The sequence below is a fragment of the Mesoplodon densirostris genome, chromosome 12 (assembly GCF_025265405.1).
Source record: "Mesoplodon densirostris isolate mMesDen1 chromosome 12, mMesDen1 primary haplotype, whole genome shotgun sequence".
Classification (NCBI taxonomy): domain Eukaryota; kingdom Metazoa; phylum Chordata; class Mammalia; order Artiodactyla; family Ziphiidae; genus Mesoplodon; species Mesoplodon densirostris.
The window spans coordinates 64,624,611-64,652,459 of record NC_082672.1 but is presented as its reverse complement, the minus strand read 5'-3'; the positions used below and the strand labels follow the sequence as shown (position 1 = coordinate 64,652,459).

At 36.7% G+C, this 27,849-nt stretch overlaps 1 protein-coding gene and 1 long non-coding RNA gene across 11 annotated transcripts in view; one reads left to right on the top strand and one right to left on the bottom strand.

Annotated features, from left to right (window-relative positions):
- The window catches only part of EPHA7 (EPH receptor A7), a 165,187-nt gene extending 146,263 nt beyond the window's left edge, over positions 1 to 18,924 (bottom strand). For all 9 annotated transcript variants that reach the window (XM_060115322.1, XM_060115323.1, XM_060115324.1 and 6 more), the window contains exons 1-3: positions 18,613 to 18,924; positions 14,178 to 14,242; positions 9,915 to 10,584 (exon numbers count right to left, since the gene is read on the bottom strand). In XM_060115322.1, the coding sequence (XP_059971305.1) occupies positions 9,915 to 10,584; positions 14,178 to 14,242; positions 18,613 to 18,709 (832 nt within the window). In that variant the 5' untranslated portion in view covers positions 18,710 to 18,924. The remainder of the gene's footprint in view (positions 1 to 9,914; positions 10,585 to 14,177; positions 14,243 to 18,612) is intronic.
- A 4,292-nt stretch (positions 18,925 to 23,216) lies between these two features.
- LOC132500348 (uncharacterized) overlaps positions 23,217 to 27,849 on the top strand; it is a 127,937-nt gene continuing 123,304 nt past the window's right edge. For both annotated transcript variants that reach the window (XR_009534021.1, XR_009534022.1), the window contains exon 1: positions 23,217 to 23,311. This is a non-coding gene — a long non-coding RNA (uncharacterized LOC132500348). The remainder of the gene's footprint in view (positions 23,312 to 27,849) is intronic.

Genomic DNA, 27,849 nt, shown 5'->3' with positions numbered 1-27,849 from the left:
GATCTTCTTAAAAAGTACGATAGGTAATATTAACATAACAGACTGTTCACCAACTTTACTAAATGACAAATACAAGATATCTAGCTAATAATTATATGTGATCAATATATTTTATTAATAAAAACATCACAGTCCTCCCTTCCCTGGATCTAGGTTTCTGTATTCAGTGTTAATAGCTTCAGTGCATGTCTGAGGCTGATACCACCGTAGGTGAGGGGCTAAACTAGGTGTTAACTGGGTGACACATGAAACAAAAAATAAACCACAGTATGTGTCCTTTCAAAGCCTCCTAATTTTCTAATATATTGGAAGCAAGAGATAACATAATTATCAACAGTAAATAATTTAAATGAAAGAACCAAACTAAAAAATTCAAAATCCACAATACCTAAAATGTTAACTGTTAAAATTTTTTCAAACTACTATGCCCCAGAATGTATTTTCCCCTCTTTGCTATGTCATTCATTGACCCCAGACTAAACAAAATACACTAAATAATAAACCTTCTATACTTCTTTATAAGACCACAAAATTCGAGAAAAATAATGCACATTTATTTCAACTGATGTATGTATTATTCTGGGTTCCTGTGAAATGCTATTATTAGGGATTAATATTTGATGTGTATACACAGATTATAACTTTTTAATGAAGTTGATATTATATGTAGAAAAAAAGAATGTCTTTAGCTCATTAATTTGACTTAAACTCAAAGTTGAATTGTTTTTGTTTTATGTGTGTATGTGCCCTTCTACTTCCCATGTATTAATACTATAGGAATTAACACATATTAATACTATATGGATAACATAATGAAGACATGCTTCCATAAAAGTAAATTTTTGTGATAATTTGCATAGGATGAGATAACCTGAATTAACTCAAATGTAAGGAAAATTAGAATAAAAGGATTGTCAGAAATTTTCCTCTCTGATTCTTGCATCAGATTTTTATGCCCATAGAGAAAAATATCAAATACACAGCTGGGTTAAATTTCTCCCATTAAAATAATAACATTATTTGCACAAAATAACTACATTATACATACTATTATCATAAATAAAAGCTTTTGTAGATTAGTGATAATTACCTTAGAGAAAATGGCTTGAAGCTCGATAAAAAAAATCAAATTAATTGAAACATTTTAAGGTATCACTGATTTATATTTTAACATTATCTTCCAGAAACTGATGCCAATTTAAACTTCCACTAGAAATATAAAAGGGTAACCATATACTTGCCAAAGTTAGGATAATTAGAAATGTTCTGAAGTCATGTACTGAGTTTCTAAACCATAGGAAGTTAAATCATATTAAATCATATTAATTTCATATTGCCTTCCTTATTTCCTCATTTTTCCTAACTTTCATCAGGTCTTCCTTCTTTCTGTCCTTTATTTTTTGAATAGTTATCATGTTCAATGTACTGTGGGTACATACAATGTTGACTGAAGATAAGTAAAAAGCAGTATATTTTTAAATGAAGTCTACAATGTTCTAGAAGGAAATTTTGCTATGATTCTTATTATCACAATTATCCTTCTCCATTTTTTTTTTTTTTTTTTTTTTTTTTTTGTGGTAGCGGGCCTCTCACTGTTGTGGCCTCTCCCATTACGGAGCACAGGCTCCGGACTCGCAGGCTCAGCAGCCATGGCTCACGGGCCCAGCCGCTCTGCGGCATGTGGGATCTTCCCGGACCGGGGCACGAACCCGTGTCCCCTGCATCGGCAGGCGGACTCTCAACCACTGCGCCACCAGGGAAGACCTCCATATTCTTTAAGGAATTATGAGCAAATATCTCGCAAAGGACAGAAGAAACTGATTAACAGTAGCTGTTCCGGGAAAAAGGTATTTGAGACTGGAGCACACAGCGATGGCATTTGTTCCAGATCTATGCACATTACCTATTCACAAAGTCTTAAAAAAACAAGTATTATGAGCTCCTGAAAGTGAATAATTTAAAGAAGAATATAAAAATTGCAATGTAATGTGGTTATAACTGAAATAGCAGAAATATATTTGAACGGATACTGAAATTACATAATTTCCAATTTATAGAATAGAGTGTAATGTTAGCTTAGGGACTGATTTCTCAGTTTTGTTTCTTTCTCTTATTTTTCATTTTTTTTGCAAACCAAGATATTTACAATATATAATTTGGAAGAAGACCAATATACTCTTAAAACAAAAGCTACTTTCCCATATAAGATAAATAAGCTTTAAGACCTTCTTATTTTAGAAAATGTATCAGGCTCTTACAACTCTCTTTCTCAAGACATAAATATTACATTAGTAAAGGGGGAAATGGCTTTCTGTTCATTAAAAGAAGCAGATGGAGTAGTTAAAAGGAAAGACACATAAAGACAATGGACAAATAGGAAATGGGAATATGATAATGAATAAATATAAATAGTTACATTATTCTCATAGAAATAAATTCTTCATATCTGGAGCAGACTCCTGTTCAGGTTTGCTAATTCTTAGCATATCAACTTGCTATATGCTATGAGCAAAATGAAATACAATATAGGGTTCTCTTACAAAGTTTAAGACTAATCACAGAGACTGGACTTACACAACAAGGAATTAACTAGTGATATGAATTTGAAATAAGAAAATATTTGCCTTGGGAGTGGGTAGTGTATAACCAAATTTCTCAAAGTCTTTAAGAAATTTGATAAACATTTATTTGGAAGACTTGGGTGGTGCAAGGAACTGTGCTAGGTACCATGGTAGGTAGGTAGAATACTATAAGTAAGTTTTGGTTGTTAAGAAGCTTTAGAAGTTGTAGAAGGAAATTACAAACATTGATAAAAATCAGATCGCATATGAAAATCTCCAGAGAGAAAGGGCAAAGTATTTTAAATAACCCACAGAGGTCTTTTAACAAGATATAAGTGCCATTTAATTTGAAATGTAAGGAAAGGCAAAATTTCAACAGCCTGAGATAGGATAGGTGGCATTGCTGGTAGAAGGCAAGGCAAGGTAAAAACCAGGAGAATGGTACAGCCAGTATTTACCATCAGAATTTGGAAGAGAGGTCACTGAATAAATTGGGGATAAGAGAGATTAAGATACAGTAGGTAATTGTGATGGTTTATGATGGTTTATTTGTCATGATGTTTTACTTGTTTTTCTGTTTATTTGGGAGCAGAAGCTAAGTGATAGGGCATCATAAAAACATCTATGGATGTGCTTCAGGTAGAACAAGAGACCAGTCAGCACCAAGCAGAGGGAACAGGGCTCTCAAGGATGATAAATTATGTAACTCAAAGTTAGAAAAGAATACTAGGGTCAAGTAGGAGGTATTTAAATGCCACCCTAAGAAACAGAGTATTTTTATTGGTCATCAGGAACCTGAAGCTTTCTGAATAATACAGGAACAGGGTCTATGTTGTGTTTTACAAGGTGCATTCTGACCGCCCCATGAAAGAAGAACAGGAATAGAAAAGAAAATGGCAAAGCAGATGAAATATTTAGAATGTTGGTAAAGACAGAGATATAAGTATTTTGAAATTATTATAAATGAAAGAAAGTCCTCTGATTTGTATCACCATGAAGACATCCTGAAAGAAACATTATTTTTAAAAAATTCCTTGTGATAGATATATGCTCATTTATAAAGATGTGGTCCACTGTATTGGTTCGGGGCAGGGATTCTGGAGCCAGACTGCCTTGATTAAACAGCAGCAGTTGGCCACTCTATGCTCTTGGTGATTGTGGGTACTTAAGCCATCCCTTGCTGTGCTTTAATTTTCTTACATAAAAATGTGTATACATATCATTTATGTAAATATGATTTAATATATAAATGTAACACTTTTATGTTTTACATACTTTTAAGTATGTTATTCTCCTTTAAACTGGGTAATAACAGTGCTTACCTGTCTGTAAGACTAAATGAATTAACACATGTGAAACACTTATAAGAGCTCTTGCCATGTATTAATAATTTAAAAACAAACAAAATCTATGACCTGTTTTTGTTGAATGCCTTGACTCTCCCCACTTTTAAATCATTTAAACTGTACCTGCCATTTACTCCTGTTCTATTGCCTGAGTCCTGTATTTTATACAGATGCTAACTTAATTTAAAAACCCATATTTTGGAGATACAATTCAAGTGGTCTTTGTATGAACTACCAGGTTACATAAAACTTATAATTATATTGCTAAAAAAGGTTAATGCTCAAGAAAGTTTAAAAACACAGAGAAAGAAGATCACCCACTATTTCAATATTCTGACACATTCATTGTGACTATATTTATGTTCCCATCTATTCTTTTCCCTATGCATATTTTGCTTAATTCTAAATATCAGTGTATACATTTTATTCTTTATTTTTCATTCAAAATTATTAATAAGATGTTTTAAAATTCCTATATCACATTGTTGATACTTTAAGGACTAAGTTCAATCAAGATGAGACACTTAACTTTGGACATTTAGGTTATTTTCAATATTTCAAATTATATACATTGCTGGAGGGAAGAAAAGGTTATATAGAAAGTTCTTCCCTTTCACTGAAATAACTTCCCTGGTAAATTACGAGGGATGAGATTACTGACTTAAAGGATATTTAACTATCTGTGGCCTTTGAGATCTATGTTCATTCACTCACTGCCATGAAATTTCTTTACTTAGCCAACTCCTTGCTGCATTATTAATACTAAGATAATAGCAAACATTCATTGATTATTTGCTATGTCCCAGATACTATTCTTAGGGTTTCTACATGCATTATTTCATTCACTTCTGACAAGAACTCTATATGAGGGAGGTACTATTTTTATTAGCCCCATTTTACACTTAAGGAAACTAAGACTTAGAGAGATTGTCCTAGTTTATGCACCTGGTATGTTGTTGAGCCAGAATTTAAAAACTCTGTGACTCCAGCATCTGAGATATTAACCCTATAGTGTACCTTACATTTCTGTATATATTTGATTATAAATACTATATATCACAAAAACTCATTTGTTATCGTGAAAAGTAATGGTACAAATTACATGCTTCTTTTCTGTGAAAAAAACACATGGTTTTCAAAAATCTAATCAACAAACAGATTTCAACATTATTAATGCTATTAAGTTGAATATTTTAATTATTGAAATAACATATAACATATGTTATATGTCTGTAAGTTTTACACTATTAAAGTAATGATATATCTGCTAACTTGATAATAGAAAATATTAAGAAGAAACTATTAGGGAAATTCCTTATAATAAAAACTAGAAATCTATGATTATTTGAGTTCCCCTTTACATGAAATCATCAAAAAATTACTAAATCTTTAACACAGAAAATTAAAATTAAGCAATATAAATAATGCAAGCAGCTCACATCTCTATGTTCTGATGTATGTGCATGTAAACTGCATTACATCCTTGGATTTTTTACAATTAGGCTGACCATATATTCCATCATCCAAATCAGAACACTTTTGAAAGCATAAAGACACAGTGTAGTAAGTAAAACAATTATCCCCAGCAAACTAGACTTATGGTCACCCTACTTAGAATAAAGTTTCATCAGTTCTTCAGTAACTAAAATCCACTGGTTGAAGTTCAGGACAAATTTTAGGGAGCAGTGTGGTGCAGTGGGGAAAAAGTCTTGAACTGATAAACAGGATCCTGGATTCTCATTCAATTTTGTTACTTATTAATATCCCTGAGCTTCAGTTTCTTCCTAAATTGAAAGAAAGAAAAAATAATACTTTCTACCTCATAGCAGTGTGGTAAGGATTAAATGAGAAAAAATGAACATAATTTTTCAGTGTAAACTACAAAGCACTTATACAAATCCAAGTTATAATACCGAGTTCCACCCTCTGAGAAATACTATTCTACTTTTAAAATGGAATAAAATTGTACGAAAGTTCCAAACATTTCAAATTATATTTCAGAATACGATTTATTAGTCTTCTAAAAATATTTATATATGTAAACTAAAATCTGCTCTCAATTTTTTAAAATGACTACACTTTTTATCTAAATATATTGGTTACTGTGCATAGAAGTTGTGATGTAACTGATATGCTAAATATTTTCAAAGGGACTGCTTGACAATCGAAGCACGCTATCTGGAATTATATTTTTAAATGACAGTAAAGAGATGTTTTCTTTTCTTTTTCTTTTTTTTTTCTTTTTTTTTTTTTTTTTGCAGTATGCGGGCCTCTCACTGTTGTGGCCTCTCCCATTGGGGAGCACGGGCTCCGGACGCGCAGGCTCAGCGGCCATGGCTCACGGGCCCAGCCGCTCCGCGGCATGTGGGATCTTCCCGGACTGGGGCACGAACCCGTGTCCCCTGCATCGGCAGGCGGGCTCTCAACCACTGCGCCACCAGGGAAGCCCAAGAGATGTTTTCTTAAAATCACTATATTAAAAAATTAGACAGAAGTTCTCTATATATTAGATTTGACAAACACGTGGTTTTCAAAATTGAGTTATTTTTTTCCAAAATCACAAAGAAGTGAAAGCTTTTCCATCAACTGATCAAAACTGTGCTCAGTTTTCACAGTTGTTCATATTTCAAACTATACTTTAACACACATCACAATGGGCTGCCATTCTAGAAAGTGCCCAGATAAACTTGCCTTTAAGTGGCTAACCACCATTATTTGGCTAGGGGCTCACTAACATCCTCTCCCAAACACTTTAATTCTCCTCTATATGGGACTGGAATTTATTTTCAAATTCTTAACAGGATCACTGAAAGGAAACAGGAGAAATACTTATAAAGGCAGGCCTGAACTCATTCCAGAGGCAAGTACTCTCACAACAATGCGTTGGAATTATGCCCAGGAGGGAAGTGTTTTTGCAAATGAACATAGTGCCACAGTTAAGCATAAGGTATTTAATTCCTTTGTCAACATCACTAAGGTTAAAAATTAAGAACGTTACACGATAGACAATTTACCTGAATTAGTGCGCACATCCTTTTTCGGCTGAACCATAAGGAGGCATCTTGAGTCCTTTAATCACATGTTTTTAATGAACTCTCACTATTAATACCTAATTCTACCTATTCCAATGCAGATTAAAGTAGATGACAGTGAACTAATTTTACTTCATTTTTAAGTACGTTGGTGCAGTTTGCAGGCGACAATAATTTTGGTACTCAAATATGGTTCCAATTCTCGAAACCAAAATAAATGAATGTGAATAATCTTAATAGTACCACATTTAATGAGATGATTTTGTTCATTTGGAAGAAATTGGAGTCGTCATGGTAAATATATCTCTTTACTGCAGTTAAAGACTGCTTTTCTTACTAAATTCTGTACTTAGAAGTGTAGAACTCAAACAGTTCCTGTTTCTTTTTCTTAACAAGTAAATGTAGAAATCAATTGAATTAAATCCACAAAATGAAACAAAAGAGACTATAATTTGCTTTAAAATTTCTTAAACCTTAAAAGAACAGGACTTTTAATGTTATTTCTTAGTTTCTTTTTAGACAAATTTAATTGTCTAAAGGCCTTGTGGATAAGGCCTTTTATATACATTTTTATGTATTTTTATGTGTCCCATTTTTAATTGTGCAAACAATTAAAATTCCACTTTCACATTAATCAAAATCTCCATACTACTGAAACCAGCTGCTTTCACAGCTGAAGTGTAATAGTGTGTTGTTAAAATGCTCTTATAATAGTTATTGTTGAATCCACCGTCATTTTCAAGTACTTGTCAATAAAAACATTTCCAGTCAATAAAAACATTCCTTTTCATTGAATTAATTAGTTCGTTAAGAATATTTCTATACTTACCAAGTGGAATAGCATTTTGCCTATTAGTAGTGATAAATCTCCATCAGTTTTTGATTTCCACACATGTGGAACCTGCAGGATGTTCTACTTTTTAAGAAATACTATTAGTGAAGGAAAGGGGACGAGGACTGTGGATAGACAGGTTTGATTCCTTCAGGGAGTGTCAGAGGTGGCTGCTAAACTGGCCAATGGGACCAGAACCTATAGCATCTCTATTTGTTTAGCTCAGAGTTCACTTTACAATGTCAGCTATGGCAGGAATGATAATTGAGTGCTGGGTCATAGGCATTTTATATGCTAGCAACCATCCATATGAAGTATTTAACTCTTCAACCAGGACAGAAAATATATATTTGCTCAGTTACTCTACCTAAATAATGTGTGCAGTAGAAATATAATGTGAGCCACATATGTAATTCTTAAATTTCTAGTAGCCACATCAAAAGAGAGTAAAAAGAAACAGTTGAAATAATTTTAATATTATATTTTGTTTAACCAAATATATCTAATGTATGATTCTTTCAATATCTAAGTAACATAGAAAATTACTAATGATGTTTGTCACCTTTTTTTTGTACTAAGCCTTTGAAATTCAGTATGTAATTCATACTTGCAGCACATATCAATTTAGAATCGCCACTTTTTAGAACCTCAGAGCCACATGTGGCCACCGGCTACCTTATTAGACAACACAGATCTAAATATTTGTTAAATTATTTCTTGAAATGTTCTACTAGAATGAGAATTTTATGGGGAAGTAATGTGATTTACATAACAAACTACTAGGACCAAGGCATTTAAGTTCAGCAATGAAACAGAATAATATTTGCCAGGATTCTCCTTGCTTTCTGATGGAAACCAGGGCAATACTGTTGCGAAATTCCCGGCTCTGGAATCAGAACACCCTGAGCTTGAATCTAAGCTAGGACAAATATTACTTACTAAAGTAACTGCAATCAGCAACTTACCCTTGACAGCCCCATTTTTTTTTCTGTAAAATAGAGATGATAATGTTATCTATCTATTAAATGAACTCGTATGTGTAAAGCACACAGAAGAGTATCTGCACATAGTAAATTAGCAAAAACATTTAGTTACAATTATCATTGTTAGCTACAATTCCCTCTAAATTAACTAGGATGTACAAATATAAAAATTTTGCAGCTGGCTTAGGGGTACAAAGAATACATGAAAGTTATTTTGGGGAACGTATTATGTTTTCTAAGTTATAAGAGACATAAGTAATATAACCTTATTATATTTTCAGGATATCCACAAACAGAAAAATATCTATTAATTTTGAAGGTCCCTGTGACATAGTTTTAAATAGAAAAATACTGGCCAATTATTATGACCACATAAAGCTATGTAAGAGAAAATTCAGTTTTACTATACAAAGGAAAAGGTTCACTAATTCATATGTTATTATTGTTTCAAAACAAACAGAAAATGTCCAGCTGATGTATTCCAATAACTAAAACTTTGGCCCACTTCCACAGAAATGTGGTCTACCTATAATATGGCTTATCAGAGAAATACTCCTTTTATTATTCAGTCCAGGAAAGAAATATGGCTTTGGCAGAAGCAACCTCAGAAAGTTAACAAGGGAAATTTGATGATCTTTTAATCAAAGTTTTAGTACTTATAAAAAAGAATTCTAAAAGTTTGTAAATCTATTTGCATGTGTCTTGCCTATTAGTAGACCTCTTGTTAGCAGACCCCTTAACCTCCTTTTCCTGTTATCCGCAAGGCCAGACGATATGGGTTTCAAGACAGGAGGAATCACACATCATTAAATCCTGATTAATCTCACCTCACACTGCCCAGTCTCCTCTCTTAAATCTCATAGCCCAATGTGCAACTGTTGTCTTCTATGTCAAGCATAGGGCCAATTAAATTTTAGTAACAAATATTATTATCGCCGATATTTATTGCAATATTTACTGAATCCTTAGTGCAGATATCACTGTGGGGAATCATTGATAAGTTCAATAGTGACTTTGCTTAAGATCTACTCAATTGGGCTTCTGGTACACAGCAGACTCACTTGTTCAAATAGTCATTATTACTTAATAGTCATTATTACTTAAAATCTCTGATATAGAAGAAAGTGCAAAGTGAAATTTTAATAGCACACATTACTTACGTTCACAAGTGTCCCCTTTTTGCTGGTAGCCTGCTTTGCAGATACATTTTCCAATGGGCACTAACCATTCTCCTTCTGCACTGCAGTGCATCCTGGGGGAGTTTTCCGCCTCTTCCTCTGCACTGCTGACACATGTCCCTCGGACCTCGACTAAAGAGGAAAATTCTGAACCAGTCACTGTATCTGGAAAGACAGCTAAGTTCTCAATAATGGACCAGCACTTCTTGTAGTACACTTTGACCGAAACCAAAGCTATGCAAGCCCCTACATCCTGAAAGGCAAGATAGAATCCCTTTTTGGACAAAGGTCCAATCTCTCTCACCTCAGTGTTAAGCTTCATCTTTCTTTCACCAAGGTCACCTTGGGTAAAACTTTCATCTGCAGCAATGGTGTCTATTTTTACATAGAGGTTTTCTCTTATATTCCTGCCAGTGTCGTAGTCTGTTTCATAATAGTACAAATTAAAGGTTTCCTTGCAAGTTCCCAGGACTCCAGGAAGACTGTTACAATCCCTCAGGGTGAATTTCAATTCTACAAAAATCCTTTGTGCATTGCCTTTCGAAATCCAGTTAGTCCGCAGCCAGTTGTTTTGGTTGGGCTCCATGACCTGGCACACCTGGTATGTTCGGATCGGGGTATAGTTCTCATCCAAACCACTAATTTCTTCCCACTGTAAAATTTAGAAACGGTCATCAGTCATTCAGCAAAAAATAACATTTGGCTTTTGCAAGTGCATGAGGAACCTTTAGTGTAGCACAAATGCATATCTTTGAAAGAGCTAGGTGAATTCCTACCCTGAAGAACACTGTAACCTTTAGAACAGAGTCTCAGTTCAGCTTCATCCTGGTGCCAGAACATCATTTTTGTTGCTTGTATTGTTTATGCATACAATAAATCTTTCATTTTGCTTAGTATCTGTTTGTTAGTATATTAGTGTTGCTTTTTACATTTTTGCTTATGCCAATGTCTCCACTGAGCTTGGGATTTTTATAGACTAAAGCACATGACAAAATTACTTAAATTACCATTTAATGCATATACATACAGATACATGGCAGAATTCTTGATAACTCCGTTGACATTTTAAGTGTTGATGTTAAACTTAGAGAGTACCTAAAAACACAGGGAATAAGATGCCAAGAGTACTCTGAAATGTAAAAGCATTCCACATGTTGATATTCATAATGCGAAATCTTTTACGATCTTTGCAAAATGAGATATAAGGGAGGAGCATTTTACAGAGCTATTTATTTATTGCAGTGTTATATATAATGTTATCCATAATGCCATATAATTATAAATAAATGGTTACAAAAGTGTGATACAACTTTATAAATAAGTTGCTTTCAACAGACAATCAAATGTACATGGCAAATCAGCATGCTGGATCATATTTCAATAATAAGCTTTCTGACAGGAAAAATATCAGATGGTTAAAAATGTCCATTCATATGCTGATATAATGTACACTACAGCAAACTCATATATTTTCACAAAAAAGGAAAATAATAAGCTTAGCCAAATTTGCAACAATTTAAAGATTAAGTCTTGTATAATCTATCTATATTGCTCATTAGTTAATAAATTCATTTCACTTAAAAGCCTAAGAGAACAGTTGTTTATGTCTTTTCTTACCATTATTATAAAATTTCCAAGTTTGTATTTATGATACTTTAATAGTGAAATTGTCACCTACTTGTATTCATTTCCCAAACAGGAAATGCCAAATATAAAATTATATTAGTATTCTAATCCAAAGTCACATAGCATGAAATATTTAAACTATCGTTTCAAGAAAAGCAGATGGGAAAATAAACGACTAAGCATGTGGTAATGAGTTTTATTTGTAAAACTCGATCAGAAAAATCAATTTACTTAAATGCTCTGTGAAATATTAATATCTAACTTTAAAAGTAGTTCTTAGAAAACTAACAAGACAGACAAATTAGTAATATACTGTAAATCAGAAATTTCTTATGATGACATATTATATATTTGCTACAATTTTATTATACATATTATCAAAGGTCCTCAAATGCAGCAAACAACCAATTATCATGTTCAGCTTTTACTCAACACAACTGGAGTTTGTGACTAGTTGATGGAGTGCATAGTTTCCTGTTTCAGTTAGCTGCTTATAGTTTGCTTGAATGGCCCTTAGCCAAGTATAACCAAATTCATCCATTTGGACAAGCAAATTTTAGTCTCTTAATTAGGTTGAAATTATTAAAATAAGTAAAACTGGTAGTAGCGTCTACCAAAAAATGAAAAGCTCCAAGGATAAATGAGCTCTTTTGAACAATTCCCTAGTTACAAGAAACGAAGGCTAATTATTAGAAAGGAATATATCTCAAGAATTCCTTTTTCTAGTTCCAAGAACAATTATATTATTTTGTTCAATGTAGGAAAAATCAACTTTACTACCAATGAAACTCAGTTAATTTTAATGTTTAATTAAAAATTTACTCCTGCGGGAAAAATTTCAAGATAACTGTTGCATAAATAACAAAGAGTGAGACGAAATAAATGCATTTAATGTAACTTTTGTTTTATTATCTCACTTTCTAAGAGACCGCAGTGATTTCTACAAACAACACCATTGGGAAAGAAGTCTTAATTCGGCTAGCCTGCTTTTATAGTATGCTTATAAAGTTATTTCTAGACACTTATATCTTAATAACATTTTATTTCCAGTTAGATATTTAACCACATGTAAGCCAATCCATTTCATATATGGAATATATCATCAGTTGTCATTTTCTAATATTATCTGTTGATTCCTAAAGATATGTAGGGTTAATGGTTAACTCAAGATACTTTCGACTGATAAAATGTCCATTTCAGTCCAAGATAACATTGACAGTCATAATTTATCATTTTATGGATTACATGGATGAAATATTACAATAATATATCAGTTTACTTCCCCTTAGAGATTAAAAACCATGCTGTATCTCTATTTGTTTTAATTGATGGATGGTGGAAAATGGGCCACATCTGTCATTGGCAAGATATGTGCTTCATTTTTTATTGCAAATGTCTTCCTATAGTGTATATTATTTTACTCATGGAAACTACTCCACTTTCAAGAAAAGTATGACATTCATACTTCAAACTCAGCATACTTTTTATATTTAATCTGTAAATATTTGTCATTTTTATAGCTTTGTCTGACCAATACAGATAGCTGCAATATGATCTTAAGCGTCTCTCAAATATTAATTTAATAAAAAACCTAAATACTTTAAACACATTTGCATTGTTCACATTTTGCATTCTTTAACTTCTAGCTTATGACATATTGATTTTATGATGTTCTTATACTCAAAAATCCCTTTCAGACTTTCATTCTTGTCTTTGCAAAGTTTCTTACACTTTTTCTATCCTCACTTATACTTCATGCTCTTTGACTCCAGACTTTTTATTGTACCGAAGATTAACTTAAGTAACAATGGGGTACATTTACCTTTCTTGGAGCCCCCTTTCTTAGTCAGGGATGAAGTATGTGTCCTGCCTCACAATTAAAATAAGACCTGAAGACATAGACACTGAACTAAACTTAAGTAAGTAATATATCTTTTCAGATATATGAAACATAACGGTCAGAATTTTTTTTAGAATCTACTTATATTTTCATAGAATTTTATTGGATGGCTTTCACTCATTTATGGTAACAGATTTTTACTCTGATATGTGCATACTCTGCCATCACTTCTGATTAATAACAACAGATAGCACAACATAAAAATTTCAGAAAATCCAAATCATATTTTAGAGCAAATTTTATGTTAAAATATTGAGCATATTACATTTTTAGTTATCTTTTCAAGTATATATTGAATGATGCTAAAACGTTTTTCAAAAGAGGAAAACAGTTTTAAAGAACTACTGTTTTAAAGAACTACATACAACCTACTTGGTGATGATACTAAGGAAGTATAAAGCAACTAAAGAGGTTTAAGTGAGTTTGTGAAAAGCATGTTCTCTGTAATTAGTTAACAGTTATATCCTGGAACCTGAGGTATGGTTCCACTCATAATAAGAACTCATTTTTTATCCATTTTTCAATGTTCTAAATATACCGTGTCTACTCAAAGAACTCAATGCCTCATTATAAGCACAACAAAATATTGAACAAGATGTTTGAGATCAAAACAGTTTAAATATGAAGAATATGAATAATTCCACTGGGGGAGGAGGAAAAGGTTTTATTTCTTACTTAAAAAGAATAAAGGTTGATATTTTATGAGGAGAAACCCTTACCCCATTGGGTGGAGAGGAAATCCATTCCAGCTCTGTTTGTTGTGCTTTAGAATCCAGCAGTAGTACTGAAAAAGAAAGTTGCATTTCTAAATGTCAGATGAAAAATGAAAACATGTTTGTAAAAGTTATTAAAGTCGATCTAATTTTTAAAATAATTACCATTTTATGATTTTAAATAAAGAGTTATTTACATTAATGAATGACAAAATGTATACCTACCTCTTACAAATATATTCCACTTTCTTAGAGGAAAAAAGATATTAAAACACTAGCATTATAGTTTTTAATTAAAATATTAAAATTAACTAAAAACTCAAAAGTAGCATGAAAGCAAGGGTAAAAAATTGATATATGAAGTATACTGATTCGATAGTAATAATATATTGTAAAGAATTTTGTAAACCACTGAGTGCTCTAAACTTTGTCAAATATAATAACATTAACATAATAAAGCATACTTCCCTATTACTCCTCAACCAGTCATTAATTTGTACTATTCTTCCAAAAGTACTTCCTAGTGCCTTTTGAGAATTGGAGCTTTTTTTTTTTTTAAACTTTCCACACACAGTGTCTTCTCTTAAGCCAAAATGAATACAATTAAAAACTATATTAAGCAATGTTATCATGAGAAAAATAAATTTCCTATCACTTACAAGATATATTATTGGGTTAGTCAAACATTTGTTTTCAATATTTCTATTTTTTAAATTTCCCAATATTTCAAAGCAGTACATAATTCTCAAAATGGAATATTTAAACTTTGACTTGACTTTTAAAACACAGTTGTATTCTGCTTTTATGCTACCATAAAGCATAATACACTTAACTTAATATTTATATAAATGTAATTAATGCTCCTGATAGTATTAATATAATGCATGCAGATATCATACATTAATATCTACCAGACTTCCAATTTAATATATTTTATTGCTTTTTAGGACGATTCCCCTCCTAAAGCATTCACTCTTTGCTCAAACCGGTTGCAGAGTTACATGAGTTTGTATTCTTTAAAAATATTTCTATGATTCTATAGCATTTTAACAAATGTATCAATTTGTCCAGAAGTAATGGTGAATACATTTTCAAGTATGTAAATACGCTTACCATCATCCTCAGCAAAATGTTAAAATTTGAACTTAAATTAAATACATGCTTAAATAAACTTTTCAATGACCAACAGAGGGAAAAAATGTGTTTTTAAAGGTAACGAAAATTTGTTATGCTAAGAAAAGAAACAGTTGATTGATTATGTGTTCAACTCCTTCAAGCTAGTCAAGGTTATTCCCTATAACTGAAAATGGATATAGAAACACTTTTTTCCCAAAATGTTTTATACTTGAGACTCTCAGGGAGACCATGACAGCACAAACCTTGGTTATAAACACTTGACTCCCTTTCAAATAATAATTATAATTTCAAAGCCACACTTTTAAAATACCAAGTTGTACTTCGAACTAGGAACAGCCATAAATGTTTAGATTACTGAATTTGCATTAAGTAACTTTTAAAGTTTATTTTGTTTTTGTCCTCAACGTGGACAAACAACATGGATTCCAGGTACTTTCCTTTTGAGATTACTTATTATTATTTTTTCGGTCTTCCGCAGTGACAAGAGACATGTGAATTTTAAACCCAGGAAGCTTTCTTGGTCGTTTTTGAGGGTGAATTAAACACTGTGATGATTGTTTACTCCTTTTCCGTTACCCCTCAGCACAGCCTGGGGTGGGAACCAGGGACCCCGGCGGGGCGGTGATGGCAAACAAGTTAAGAGAGAACAAATGAACAAATAAAACAAAAGGGAAACCGACCCCTGAGCGTTTAACCAGCTCGAACGATTCACCGTGTCTCCCTTCCGCTGTCCGCTCTCTGTGCCAGCCCGCAAGTGCGCGCTTTTGCCTTCCCGCTCAGAGCACCGAGCGCCAGCCTCCCTTCGCGCCCGCAGAGGCGTAGCCCGGCGGCCAACCAGGACCCAGGGCACACGGGCCGGGGTTCGGGGACTCTGCGCTCTGCCTCGCGGGCTGGAGTGGGGGATGCAGGGGGTGGGGGCAAGGGTGAGGAGAGAGATGCGGGTCGCGCCCGGCGGGGCCAGCCCGGAGCCGGGCGGGCAGCTGCTGGAGCCGGGGCGGGGCCGTCGGTGGGGCGGGGCGGGGCGGGGAGGGGGCTGCCCGACTGGCGCGCCCGCCGGCCGAAGCATCCATTACGCCTCCGCCAGACTTGGGCACTCCAGGGAGCCGGTGGCGCCCTAGCTCCAGAAGAAACTGGGAGGAGGAGAGGGGCTATCGGGAAGCGTCTCCTCAGAGGGAGCGCGGCGAAGGCATTAACGAAAGGAAAAACAGCGGCTGCACTTCGCCTCCAAACGTCAGACTGACTTACACGCGCGCTCCCAGTAGCCGGAACTGACCTCCCCGATAGAACGTGTGCGGGAAAAGGGGAGAAAGGGGGGGTGCCCCTTCTTCCTGTAACTACACCCCATCCGCTCCGGAGAGCCAGGCACCTGTTCCAGGCGCTTCCCGGCGCTTGCCCCTGGGTGCCGCGGCGCCGTCTCGGGGCTTGCTCGCTCCCAGAACGGCAGCCCTGGGCCACCGTGGCGCGCCGGGTGCGTTGCCACCGAGAAGCGGAGCGCATTCCTCACCCCCGCCCACCTTTTAAACAGCTCACTTCTGCATGTAAAGAATTCGGCCTCCTAGAATCAGAATCCTCTCCACGTATTTCGCACCCAGAAGAGGAGCGCGGGCGAGCAAGCCATTCTGACTGCAGGAACCTCTCCCCCTAGTGATGCAGTTATTTATAGCTCAAACTCCAGCCGGGGTCTGTGCGAGCTCGCGCGCGGGGTTTCGCCCCGGCGGTGCAAACTTTTCCTCGGGTCCCGCTATTCCAGGGGCATCAATACAAGTTTCCAGGATTCAATGTCCCTAATCGCTAATGTCATGCGAGTAGAAGTGTGGGCTTTGGTGTGTATGGCTGTGTGTTTCTAGCAGATGTGGGTTCATCTGCAAACGCGAAGCCGACAGCTGGAAGTTAAGGTTTTCTCTGAATGGGTTCAGCATCAACACAGGTTGCAGATGTGGAAACTGGGGTCAGAAGGTCAGGCTGTATCAAGGAGCAGACTATGGCATTTGGCTGTGGGAGAGGGTGTTTTGAGTGACCGAAGAGAATTTTAAAAAGCAGCACTAAATCACTAAGTTTTCAGGGATAGATGAAGCGAGTACCGGTACGTATCCACTCCCGACCACCATGACCTAAATCTGATAACAGATTTCTCCATCCTCCACACTTTAGGAACAAGTAATTATTAGTAGTCTGCTTTTAAATATCGGGAAATCAACCTTAGACTTACAGCCTGCAAGATACGGAGGAGGGCGGGTAGATTGTGACACTGCTCAGAAGCAAGACCTTTCCATTGACAGGATTTATTTTTCCCCAGCTCCAACTACAGGCACCGAAAGGTATTTTACTTTCTGTTAATGGTTCAAAGGAGAAGGGGTGGGGGGGATAGCCATATACAGGCGTATCAGGCTGCCCAAATGAATCCTGGCTCTAGTCAACCAGAGCTAGCCCTCGGGGTCCAGGTCTTTTTCAAGGTTAGACCACTCGTACCCCTTAACTGCCGGACTGTGGGGCAGAGGTCTGGGGGCCTCTGGTCGCCCGGGAGGCATCTCGTAATCAGTTGCACTGCCCCAGCCCGTCCCCTGCCTCCTCGGCCCGGCCGAGCCCTCTGGGCTACCGCTGTCCCTGCGGCCGCCGGGACCCGCGCGGCGCGCGCTGAATGGAGATGTCTCAGGACCGCGGGGCGCGTAGCGCGCGCCGCCAGCTGCTTCACCTCCGCGGCGTTATTGTTCCATGCAGGCGGCCGAGCGCCAGCCGCAGGCCCGCGCCGGCTCCTCGGACGCAGTGAGCACTTCATTAGTAACCTGAGCGTTCGGAGCTCACCCAAGTCACGGCACCTCTAGAAAGGCTCCGAACTCCAGCCTCTCGCCGGCGGGCTGGTCAGGATATTAGAGGCTGCACTCCCCAGCCTCCGACCAACTCCGGCCGCAGCTTACCCCCAGGGAGACGAACGGCGAGAGGAGGAAGAGGAGAGGGCTAGAGGAAGAGATCTGACTTGCCCGGGGTCCCGGAGAATGAGCTTGCCGGCCGTTCCCACACCCCCGCCCCCCGCCCTCCGTTGCTGCTCACGCCCTCTGTACAGTCTGCGCCAGAAATCCCGCTCCCGTCGGGCGAACGGCCCCGGGCGCGGGGCTGCAAGCGTCTCGGAGCAGCCCGCTTGCCACCCGCCCGCCAGGAGCGTCCCGAACGTTGAGGGGGCGGGGAGCCGGCGGGGGAGGTTCGCCCGGCGCCGGAGGCGCGGCCGGCAACCCCGCGGACCAGCCGGCTTTTGCAGGTAGACAGCTAAATAAATGTCAGAACAAACTTTCCTTTCCCATCACCTTACCTTCCTTTGCAGCCTGCGCTTCCACGGTGTGTGCAAAGCGGAGCAGCCAGATGTAGCATAAGATAATCCATGAAGGGTGCCGAATTTGAAAAACCATGGTGCATGAGAAGGTTTTATCTTAGGTTTCAGTTGAGTCGCAGCTTTTTAAATGCTGTTTGCTCCGGAGTATGTGGGGCTTTTTTAAAAAACAAAAATTATTGCGCTCCACGCATCGATTCCCTTTCTCGATCTACGGCCGGCTGCTCCACGTTTAGCTTTTTAAAAAAAATTTTCCCCTCCTTTGGTCCGCACAGTGTTTGCTGCCTGCAAGTCTCCGACTGCAGACCGGCCGCTTGCTCCACACTCCAATAATATCAATTAGGGGGGAGGGAGGCGGGGCTCCGAGCCGAGAGCCTCTGCCACTCGGGCTGAGTGGCAGGCTCAGCCGGCCTCCCAGGCGGCGATTCCCAGGGCTTGGGGGCGGGTCCCGGCGAAACGGCCGCCCCGGCCTTGGGGGCGGGTTTCGGGGCGTGGGCCAATCGGCGGCCAGCGGAGTCAGGTTGCGGGTCCAGGATTCCCTCCAGGTTTTGAGCTCCGGGCTGGCGCTGGATGCTCCCGAGAAGGAGGACGTGGAGGGCAACCGAGGTGCGTGCTGCTGTGGGAGCTTTGCTTTTAGCAACCGCAGCTTTCGTGGAGCAGAATCAATCCTAAAATAACGCTCCCAATTTACAATCGTGTTTATAGCGGTGGTCCTCGCGATCTTTAGAAACAAGAGGGGATGCAAGCCATCTCTCAGCTACCAAGCACGGAGCCGGGACAGTGAAATGAGCTGTGCCTTTAAGTAAAGTGCCTTTACTTTTTTTTTTTTTTTTTTGTAGTCACAACCTCCGCGGGTCGGGTAACTTTGTTCTTTTTCTTTCTTGAAGGGTTACTACTTCTCTTTTTCTGTTACTCCAAAGGCAGTTAGCTCTAGGCACCACCCAGCACAATCCCTGGAAGAATAAAAGTAACCAAATGTATTATGTTCAAACAATGTTTCCAAGAGTTTGAAACAAGCTCTGGCAAAAGAACCAGAGGAAAAGGGAGTGGAGAAAGGAAGTCTTTTGTTTTATGTGCCCTCTCACTCCCGCCCTATCATTTAACGATAGTTGGTTGGACGAAGTAGCACATTAAGAGAAACTTGTGAAGGTTCCGTATCGTTTTTCCTACATGTATATCATTTTCTGAGATTTTCCTGGAATTGCCACACTTTGATCATTTTCCATTTCGCTGCATAAATTACATTTAATTTTAAAGAATGCTACCATGCATTGTTAATTAAAATTATATTAATATCAAGACCTCTTTCGCAAATATTGAGTACTTTTCAATAATAATTAAATAATTATCTTTCAAAGGCAAACTAAGAAAAAAAAGTGTTACCAATATCGACAGTTGATTTCGTCTAACTAAAATATTGAGGACGACTGCCTAGAAGAATCCCTTTATCGTTAGGCAGTTTCTGACACTTTGCAATTCAAGATGTGAGTAGTACAATAAGAGGAAGAACTTAAAAACCTTAATTGCCAAATCATCGAATTCAAAGGTCAAGCAGAGTAACTTGATCACATGTCAAAGACGAGCTTTATTTTCTTCCTGTCCTATATTTCTTCCGTTAAAAAAAAATCTGTCACTCACGATTTGCCTCTATGAGAGGCAGAAAGTTTGACTTTGCCTAAGACTCCAAACTTTTCCTATCTTTTCTATTTGGAAATGTAAGTTGAGTTGTTTCTGGTATTTATAGCAAAGAGATGACAGATCCCCAGATTTTAAAATTTTATCTTATGGAAAATTGTCTCTTGTAGTTTTTACTTGCCTAATGCAATTACCAAGAAGAGAGAAATGAGATTTCCTTCCCCTCTAACCTCTCTTTGGGTCTCTAGTTTATTTCTTAAATGTTACTTGTTCCTAGCCATTACCCCTATTAAACATTTTAGAAATTATATCTAAAAGCATCTTAGGTGCCCTTTAGAGGATTCATAGAAAATGTAAATTGCTTAACAGATTAACCTTGAAAATAGACAAAAAGATGTAGAGTGCACTTGTTACAGAGATCAAGCAGTATTGACACAAACAGATGCTTTAAGGAGTAAAAATTGTAAGGCGAAACATTAGAATTAAAAATATAGATCCCCACTCATAGGCAATAAAACTGTTAATCTCACATACTCTACTTACAGATATTAAACCACTTCTAATAGTTAAAATGATTCTCCAGGCTTTCAACACTTTCCCCAGGGTCTCATCCCCACTTCTTAGAATGACACCAAGGTAGCCTTTAAAGTTTAAACTATTCCTTTCATCTATTGAATGACTAATACTCAGTGATGTGAATACAAATACCTTTCCATTAAACCAGGAAACTAAAGAAGTAACATCCTTCACTCTGATGGGTGTAGGTGGTATAAGGAGTCCCCTTACTGTGTGTCCTCTCTCTATCAGACATAGGGGCATGTTCAGCTTCGCTTTTATTTTTAGAGACAAGAGGCTTCACATTAAATGCACAAGTGCCAGACTGCTGACAGTTTTTCCTGCAGAGTTGCACAGTGATACTCATTTTTAGGTTTACCAACCTTTTCTTCTTTCTTTTGGATCTAGGTATAGTGATGAAGAACTCATGGAATTTAAATAAAAAGTGAATGACCTAGTAAAGAAAAGAATGTTTATTATACTGTATTATATAGTATAATATATAAATATAATATATAAATTGGCATTAGACTGTATTTGACTAACAGCAAAGCATGTAAACCTCTTTGTACATGAAGCCACTGAAATGAAAAATAATCAGTTCACAAAACTTTCATATTTTAAAATAACTTTTAATAGGTAATTTCTTTATATCATTTTTTAAATGGTTTATTTTAGCTTCTTATCTATGATTTGTGCATATTATCTCTAAGGCAAATTTTAGAAAAGTAAATGTATGTGTGTATATAAAATGAATTAGAAATCATTTTCCTGAACAATACCAAATGGTGTATATATAACCAACATGGGTGAGCCAAAGCAGAAATTTTAAAAACTGTTTTTTCACTTTTATGTATTCATTGTGAAATGCAGTTGATATAATACCCAGCTTATATTTAGGTAATTTTAAATAAATGGAAAAAAGAAACCAAAACTTTAATATTACCATCCATAGACCCTCTTTTGAAACATCTGTCATAATTGTATAGCAGAAAGATGAAAAAATTCCTGTTTTCAGATGCAGAGAAGACATGCCCAATATTTATGAACCATGTTATTTTTATCTATCTAATTACTAATCATCACACATAATTGTACATATATGAAAATAAATGTACAAATTCAAGACACACATTCCAAATGAGGGTATAGCTGTTATCTTCATTTAACTTGCTTCAACACTAATATTTACCTCACTGTTTATCTCTGGGAGATATTTTCTGATTTTAAGAGAGAAATAGTCACTTAGGAGTAAATTCTAATGACTTCAGGGAATTACCTCCATAAATTTTCAAATAAAAGCCTTTGTGTGTGTGTGTTAAACAGGCCTTTAGAGAGTAAAGGAAGAACCTGAGACTTCAATATGTTACAAATCCAAGGCTGCCAAACTAGGTAGTTAACAATGACAACAAACTCAAAGGGCTGTCTCTGAACCTACTACTTTTGCACTTACTATCTAAATACATTCACAGGTGGTAAATATGAAAATGCAAGTTCATCACAGAAAAGGGGGTGATTTAAACTGAATTAGAAAAGGTAGAAGAAGAAGAGAAGAAGAAACAGAAGAAACTGATTATAAATAGAAAAGAAACATTATGTCTCAGTTAATAGATATTACAGAAAATTAGGTTTTCTATTTGAGATTTCAGTCAAAATGTAAATAGTCTTTCCGCTGTACAGGAAAATCACTTACATATTTACATTAGCGTGATTTATGTAGTGTATATAAAATATGTACTTGCAGTCCAATGTAAAAAAAAGTACATAAACTAAGCTCATAAAAAACATAGTAATAATGTTACTTATTCTTCGAAATTTCAGATTCATCTAGCAGTATAGGAAGTCAGAGTTCAGAAATCAAACCATAAGTCAAGACTATATTTTGTGCCTTTGTAAAAGTTCATTCACTTTTGTATGGTCAGATAAATTGGTGATGCTCAGAAAATTAAAATTATAATCCTTTAACTGCAATTACTGAGTTAATTCCAGAGAGCTTAACAAATAAAAATACAATTTATATCAAGATTATGAGTCCAATTGAATATTGCTAAGGTGTCACTCTGAAATTTTCTGATCGCTTAAAATATTCAAAGGTGTTAAATCAAATAACTTTTATTATTTCACTATTATTAAGAGAACTACAAACATAGCATAGAAATGTGACACATTATACTCAAAATCACTTAACACATGTCCAATTGTGCTTAAGAATTTTTTTTTTTCAAATTTGATTTTGCCCAGGGAGGCTCTTCTTTTCCACTACTTATACTTCATTTTTCTATAACTCACCAGCACTGATAGGAAGAACTAGTTTAAATTATGCAAATTACTTCTACATGCTTTCACGGTTTCTCATCTTGCAATTTTTTAGCTCTTCAAACCCAGTGGATTGTCAGGTGTCAAGGAGATCTGTGATAATTCAGTGACCACCAGGGGGCATCAGGACCTCTGAATGTCCTAGCCAACCAAGTCCACACTGAATAAAAATGAGGTAATTATGAAATTATCTATCTATATAATTATATGTATATATATATATTTGTATATAACTTTATATATAATAATTGGTACCTATTTGTTCCCTTGACACTTTTAAGTTTCTTATACTCTGTACCTATGCCAGCTTACTTAAAGGCCTTTGTAAAAATCTGTAAGATGTTCTATAACCTATTTCAATCTATTCAGGCCATATTTAACTGAAGAGGCTCTGAAGGCACCTTACAAGGTGAATTATATTGCAGAAAAGCTCTCTTCAATTCTTTTAAACCAAACATCTGAGCAACTCTCAGTCTCCAGATAGAGCTCAGATATTCTCTTCCTTCCTTTCCACCCACTTGACTCCCAAAGTCTTTTACCCTGGAAACAGGGCCAGGCTGGGATTGAGTATTCCCTTGGACTTGACAGTTCTGAGTTTTTAAGGATCCTGTGATGTTCCTAGGACTCTCTAGCTTGAGGAACATTTTATAGACCTCTTCTCCCCCTGGTCTTCTGCCACAGTTAATACTAAAAATGAAATTCTGTCAAAATTTGCCTGGCTATTCTCAAGGAGGTCTAAGAAAAGTCTCAACAATAGTAATTTTATGCATCAAAGTAATTTAAAAATAGTGTTTCTATGTTATGGGGAAAATAATTCATGAATAGTGTGTCCTAGCTGTAAAATATAAAGCTGTGGGTACTTTCTCCACTGACTAAGGGTGGAATTCTGCACACTGCCAAAGGTGGTGCCATATACTACCCCTTAACTTGGCCCACAGTGTGTGTTCTGTGGGGAAAGTTGGCACATTTGTATGAGACAAGGACCTTCCTGGGAGGAAAGGTATCTTAAGTCCCTAATGCAATCCCATTTGAATTTCAACAATATTAGAAGCTCTAAAATATTAGAATGGCTTTGAGAAGTAAATAAGCCTAAGTACCTCAGAGAAGTACTTATTGTGAGGGAATGAAAATTCTGGGCTTAAAATTTGCTGGGTGAACACATATGCCTGAGGCTCAGAAGCCCTCTGAACCCAGCAACGCAGGTATGGTGTTTGTACTAATTATCTAAGTGTGAACTAAAAGAGCTATACCGTTATAGCTCAAATGTTGAGTGACACTACAGAACAAGGTTTCAGTGTAGCAATTCTGTGTAAAGGTAGGTTTCAAATGTTATACAGTATGGCAGTAAGGAAAATGAAGTCACTAGTGGACTAAACATATGAATCATTGGGAAGAAATCTGATCCCTTTGGACTGATTGTACTACTAGGAATTCTTAGACAATTATGGAGAAAAGAAAACCTCAAGAAGGAGGTGCTAGATTTCCCCTTAAGTTGAACTAGTCAAACTAAAAGAGACAAGTGACTATGCTTCTCCTCGATGATGTGGATCAAATAGATTACAGGTTCACAATCTAAATAGCATAATATTTCAGAAAAAGTATACTGATAGAAACGTTGATTAAAAATAGTATTTTTGAGTATTATTAAATATTTAGAAAGGCACTGGGGGCATATTCAGATGAATAAAGGCATAGCCCAATATTCAGAAGACCTAACACCATCAGGATTCCTTTGTAACTCATGTTTCCTTTTAGAAACAGAGAAATCATATGTTCAGAGAAATAGGTAACTAGCCAGTTTTACTCAGTGTTGATTTTGGCCACTTCAGCAATGATGATATCTTCATAGTCACACTTTTGGCCATAAATTACAAGATGATTCAATGTACAATATGGATTTTATCATCTGACTTGTCTAAGGGTGTTTTCTTTTCCCCTCTCTGCTCTTAGATCAGAAAAAAAATTTTTCATGAAAATTTATACTCCATCTCAGATTCTGTGAGGTTATTATTGTCATTGTTTGGTTTTACAGATGCATTTTTTTAGCCAAAGTTACAAAGTTAACCTGGCACATTCTCTAGTTGATTTTAGATTGATGAAATGACTGAGGTTTATCTCAGTTTAATTAAGTATTTTAATATCTGATAGTCACTCTCTCGGCAGTCTTTTATCCAGCAAGCTCTGGTGGTAAAGTGTGTGAAACTAAAGAAGTGAAAAATATGACAGAAATTTGCCTCATTTAAGGATAGATGATAACCATAAAAGGCAAAACCTACTTTAACTACCTCACGAGTACAGGGAAAGGAAATTTATCCTGCATTCCAATAAAGAAGGATGAGACCCCTCATTAGAGTTCTTTCAGATCTCAACTTGGATCTAATGTTTCTATACAATCACATCTCTGTCTTTATTTTAACAGTTTATCATATATTTACATATACCTTTGAGTTAAACTTTTGAGGGAACAACAAACTTTTGAGGAACAACTACCTTCCAAGTTTGAATAAAGGTATATTATAATAACATGCATGTCCTCAGATACTTTAGGGAAACTGTCCAGTAGATCATCACATTTTAAGTGGTAGTTATGTACATTTTAGAGAATAACGGCTGTGATTCAATTGGTTATACTTGTTCCTAAGGCTACACAACAGGATGGTGAAGGATACTGAATGAAAAGGAAAAAAAAAAAAAAAAAAAGCAGTGATAAGCTTAGGATCAATGTTAGAGTTCTATGTATTCAAATATCTCAAAATACAATAAATATGTTTTTAAAAATTGCTCTATATTTACCCCTTTAATGTCTCATTGTATTTGCCCTCTTTTTATTTTCCATCTCTTTACCTCTCTGCAACATTCTGGTTCACTAATTCTCTCCTCAACTTTGGTTAATCTGCTATCTAGTCCATTCAATAGAGCTCTAATTTCCATAACTCTTTTTTTTTTGGTTTTAGAAATTGTTTTTATCTTGTTTTGTTTTTCTAATTTTCCTGTTATTTTTTCACAGTATCTTATTCACTTAGGGTTACAATATGATCTTTTAGGTCTTTAACCAATTTACAGGAATTTCTTTTTCAGTTTTATCAAATTATTCTATTTCATGAAGGTCTTGAGGCTCTAATCCACCTATTTGTAGTATCTGCTGACTCTTGTTCATGGTGAGATCAGGGCATGTTTTGATGATAGTGGATACTTGCTGGCTTTGGGGTTTTGATGTATATGTGTATATATATATATATATATATATATATATATATATATATATATATATGCTTTTTTGGTCATGTTAAGGACATTTCTACCTATTTGCCATTTTTTTAAGTGTTGTTTTGGTTTTTAATCAGAAAAGGCTATTGAATTTCTCAAATGCATTTTCAGGCCCTATGGAGATGGACAAATAGTGTTCTCCTTAGATATCATTTCCTTAATGTTCGTCCTGACTCAAAACTTCACTTATCACCCTAGTTAAAACAAAATGTTGGGATTCCCTGGTGGCACAGTGGTTGAGAGCTCGCCTGTCAATGTAGGGGACGCGGGTTCGTGTCCCAGTCCAGGAGGATCCCACATGCCACGGAGCGGCTGGACCCGTGAGCCATGGCCGCTGAGGCTGCGCGTCCAGAGCCTGTGCTCCACAACTGGAGAGGCCACAACAGTGAGAGGCCTGCGTACCACACACACAAAAAAATGTATCCCATTTCCCACCTCCACCTCTTCTTCTATTTTACTTATATCCATAACACTTATAATCAGACACTGGCTGCCTGAATCCCAGGCTGTCTTATTCCGTTTGGGCTGCTATAACAAGTACCGTAGACTGAGTGGCATATAAACAACAGCACTTTATTTCTCACAGTTTTAGACGCTGGGAAGTCCGAGATCAAGGAGCATGCAGATTCGTTGTCTGGTGAAGGCCCACTTTCTGGTTCATAGATGGCCATCTTTTCTCTGTGTTTTCACATGTCAGAAGGGGCAAGGGGGCTCTCTCAGGCTTCTTTTACAAGGGCACTCATCTCATTCATAAGGGCTCTGCCTTCGTGACCTAATCACCTCCCAAAGGCCCCACCTCCTAATATCATCACCTTAGATGTTATGATTGCAAGATATGAATTTGGGGGGACATAAATATTCAGTCCCTAGCAGATACCTAGTAATTTTTCCCCTCAGGGGAGTCTCTTTCTTCCTCAACCAGAGCCCAGCCAACAAAGCCTCCTCAATGAGTAGAATGTTTTCTAGTCAACCTTCTATTAGGGGCACAATCCACCAGCAGACCTGGCTGTGTGTGCGTGTGTGTGTGTCTCCATCCCTGATCCCTGCCTTCTCTCCCATCAAAAGGCAGTGAAACTCATTTCACTCACCTGGTTCCATGAGCCAATAGCAGGACCCCGACCCTGGCAGCTGAAACCTTGGATCACAGCCTGCACCTGGGTTTCCCTTCCCTCTTCACTCCCCAGGCCTTTCCCTTCCTCTCTTCTGAGCTTGGCCAGGCCATCTCATGCCTGGGTGTTTGTAGCACAAGGGTGTTTGGACTGTCTACTCAACAGCCTGCCTGGACCAGGAGCTGTCACGTGCCTAGCGGTTGTAGTCTCCCCTGTTAACAATGAGAACATACCTAGGCCTTGAGCAAAAAATCGTCTTGGGGTTTTTTTTAATGTAGTTTTTTTTTTTAATGCATTCTGTACATAAAAAATAATTTTGGTTCTCCAGTGTTTTCTT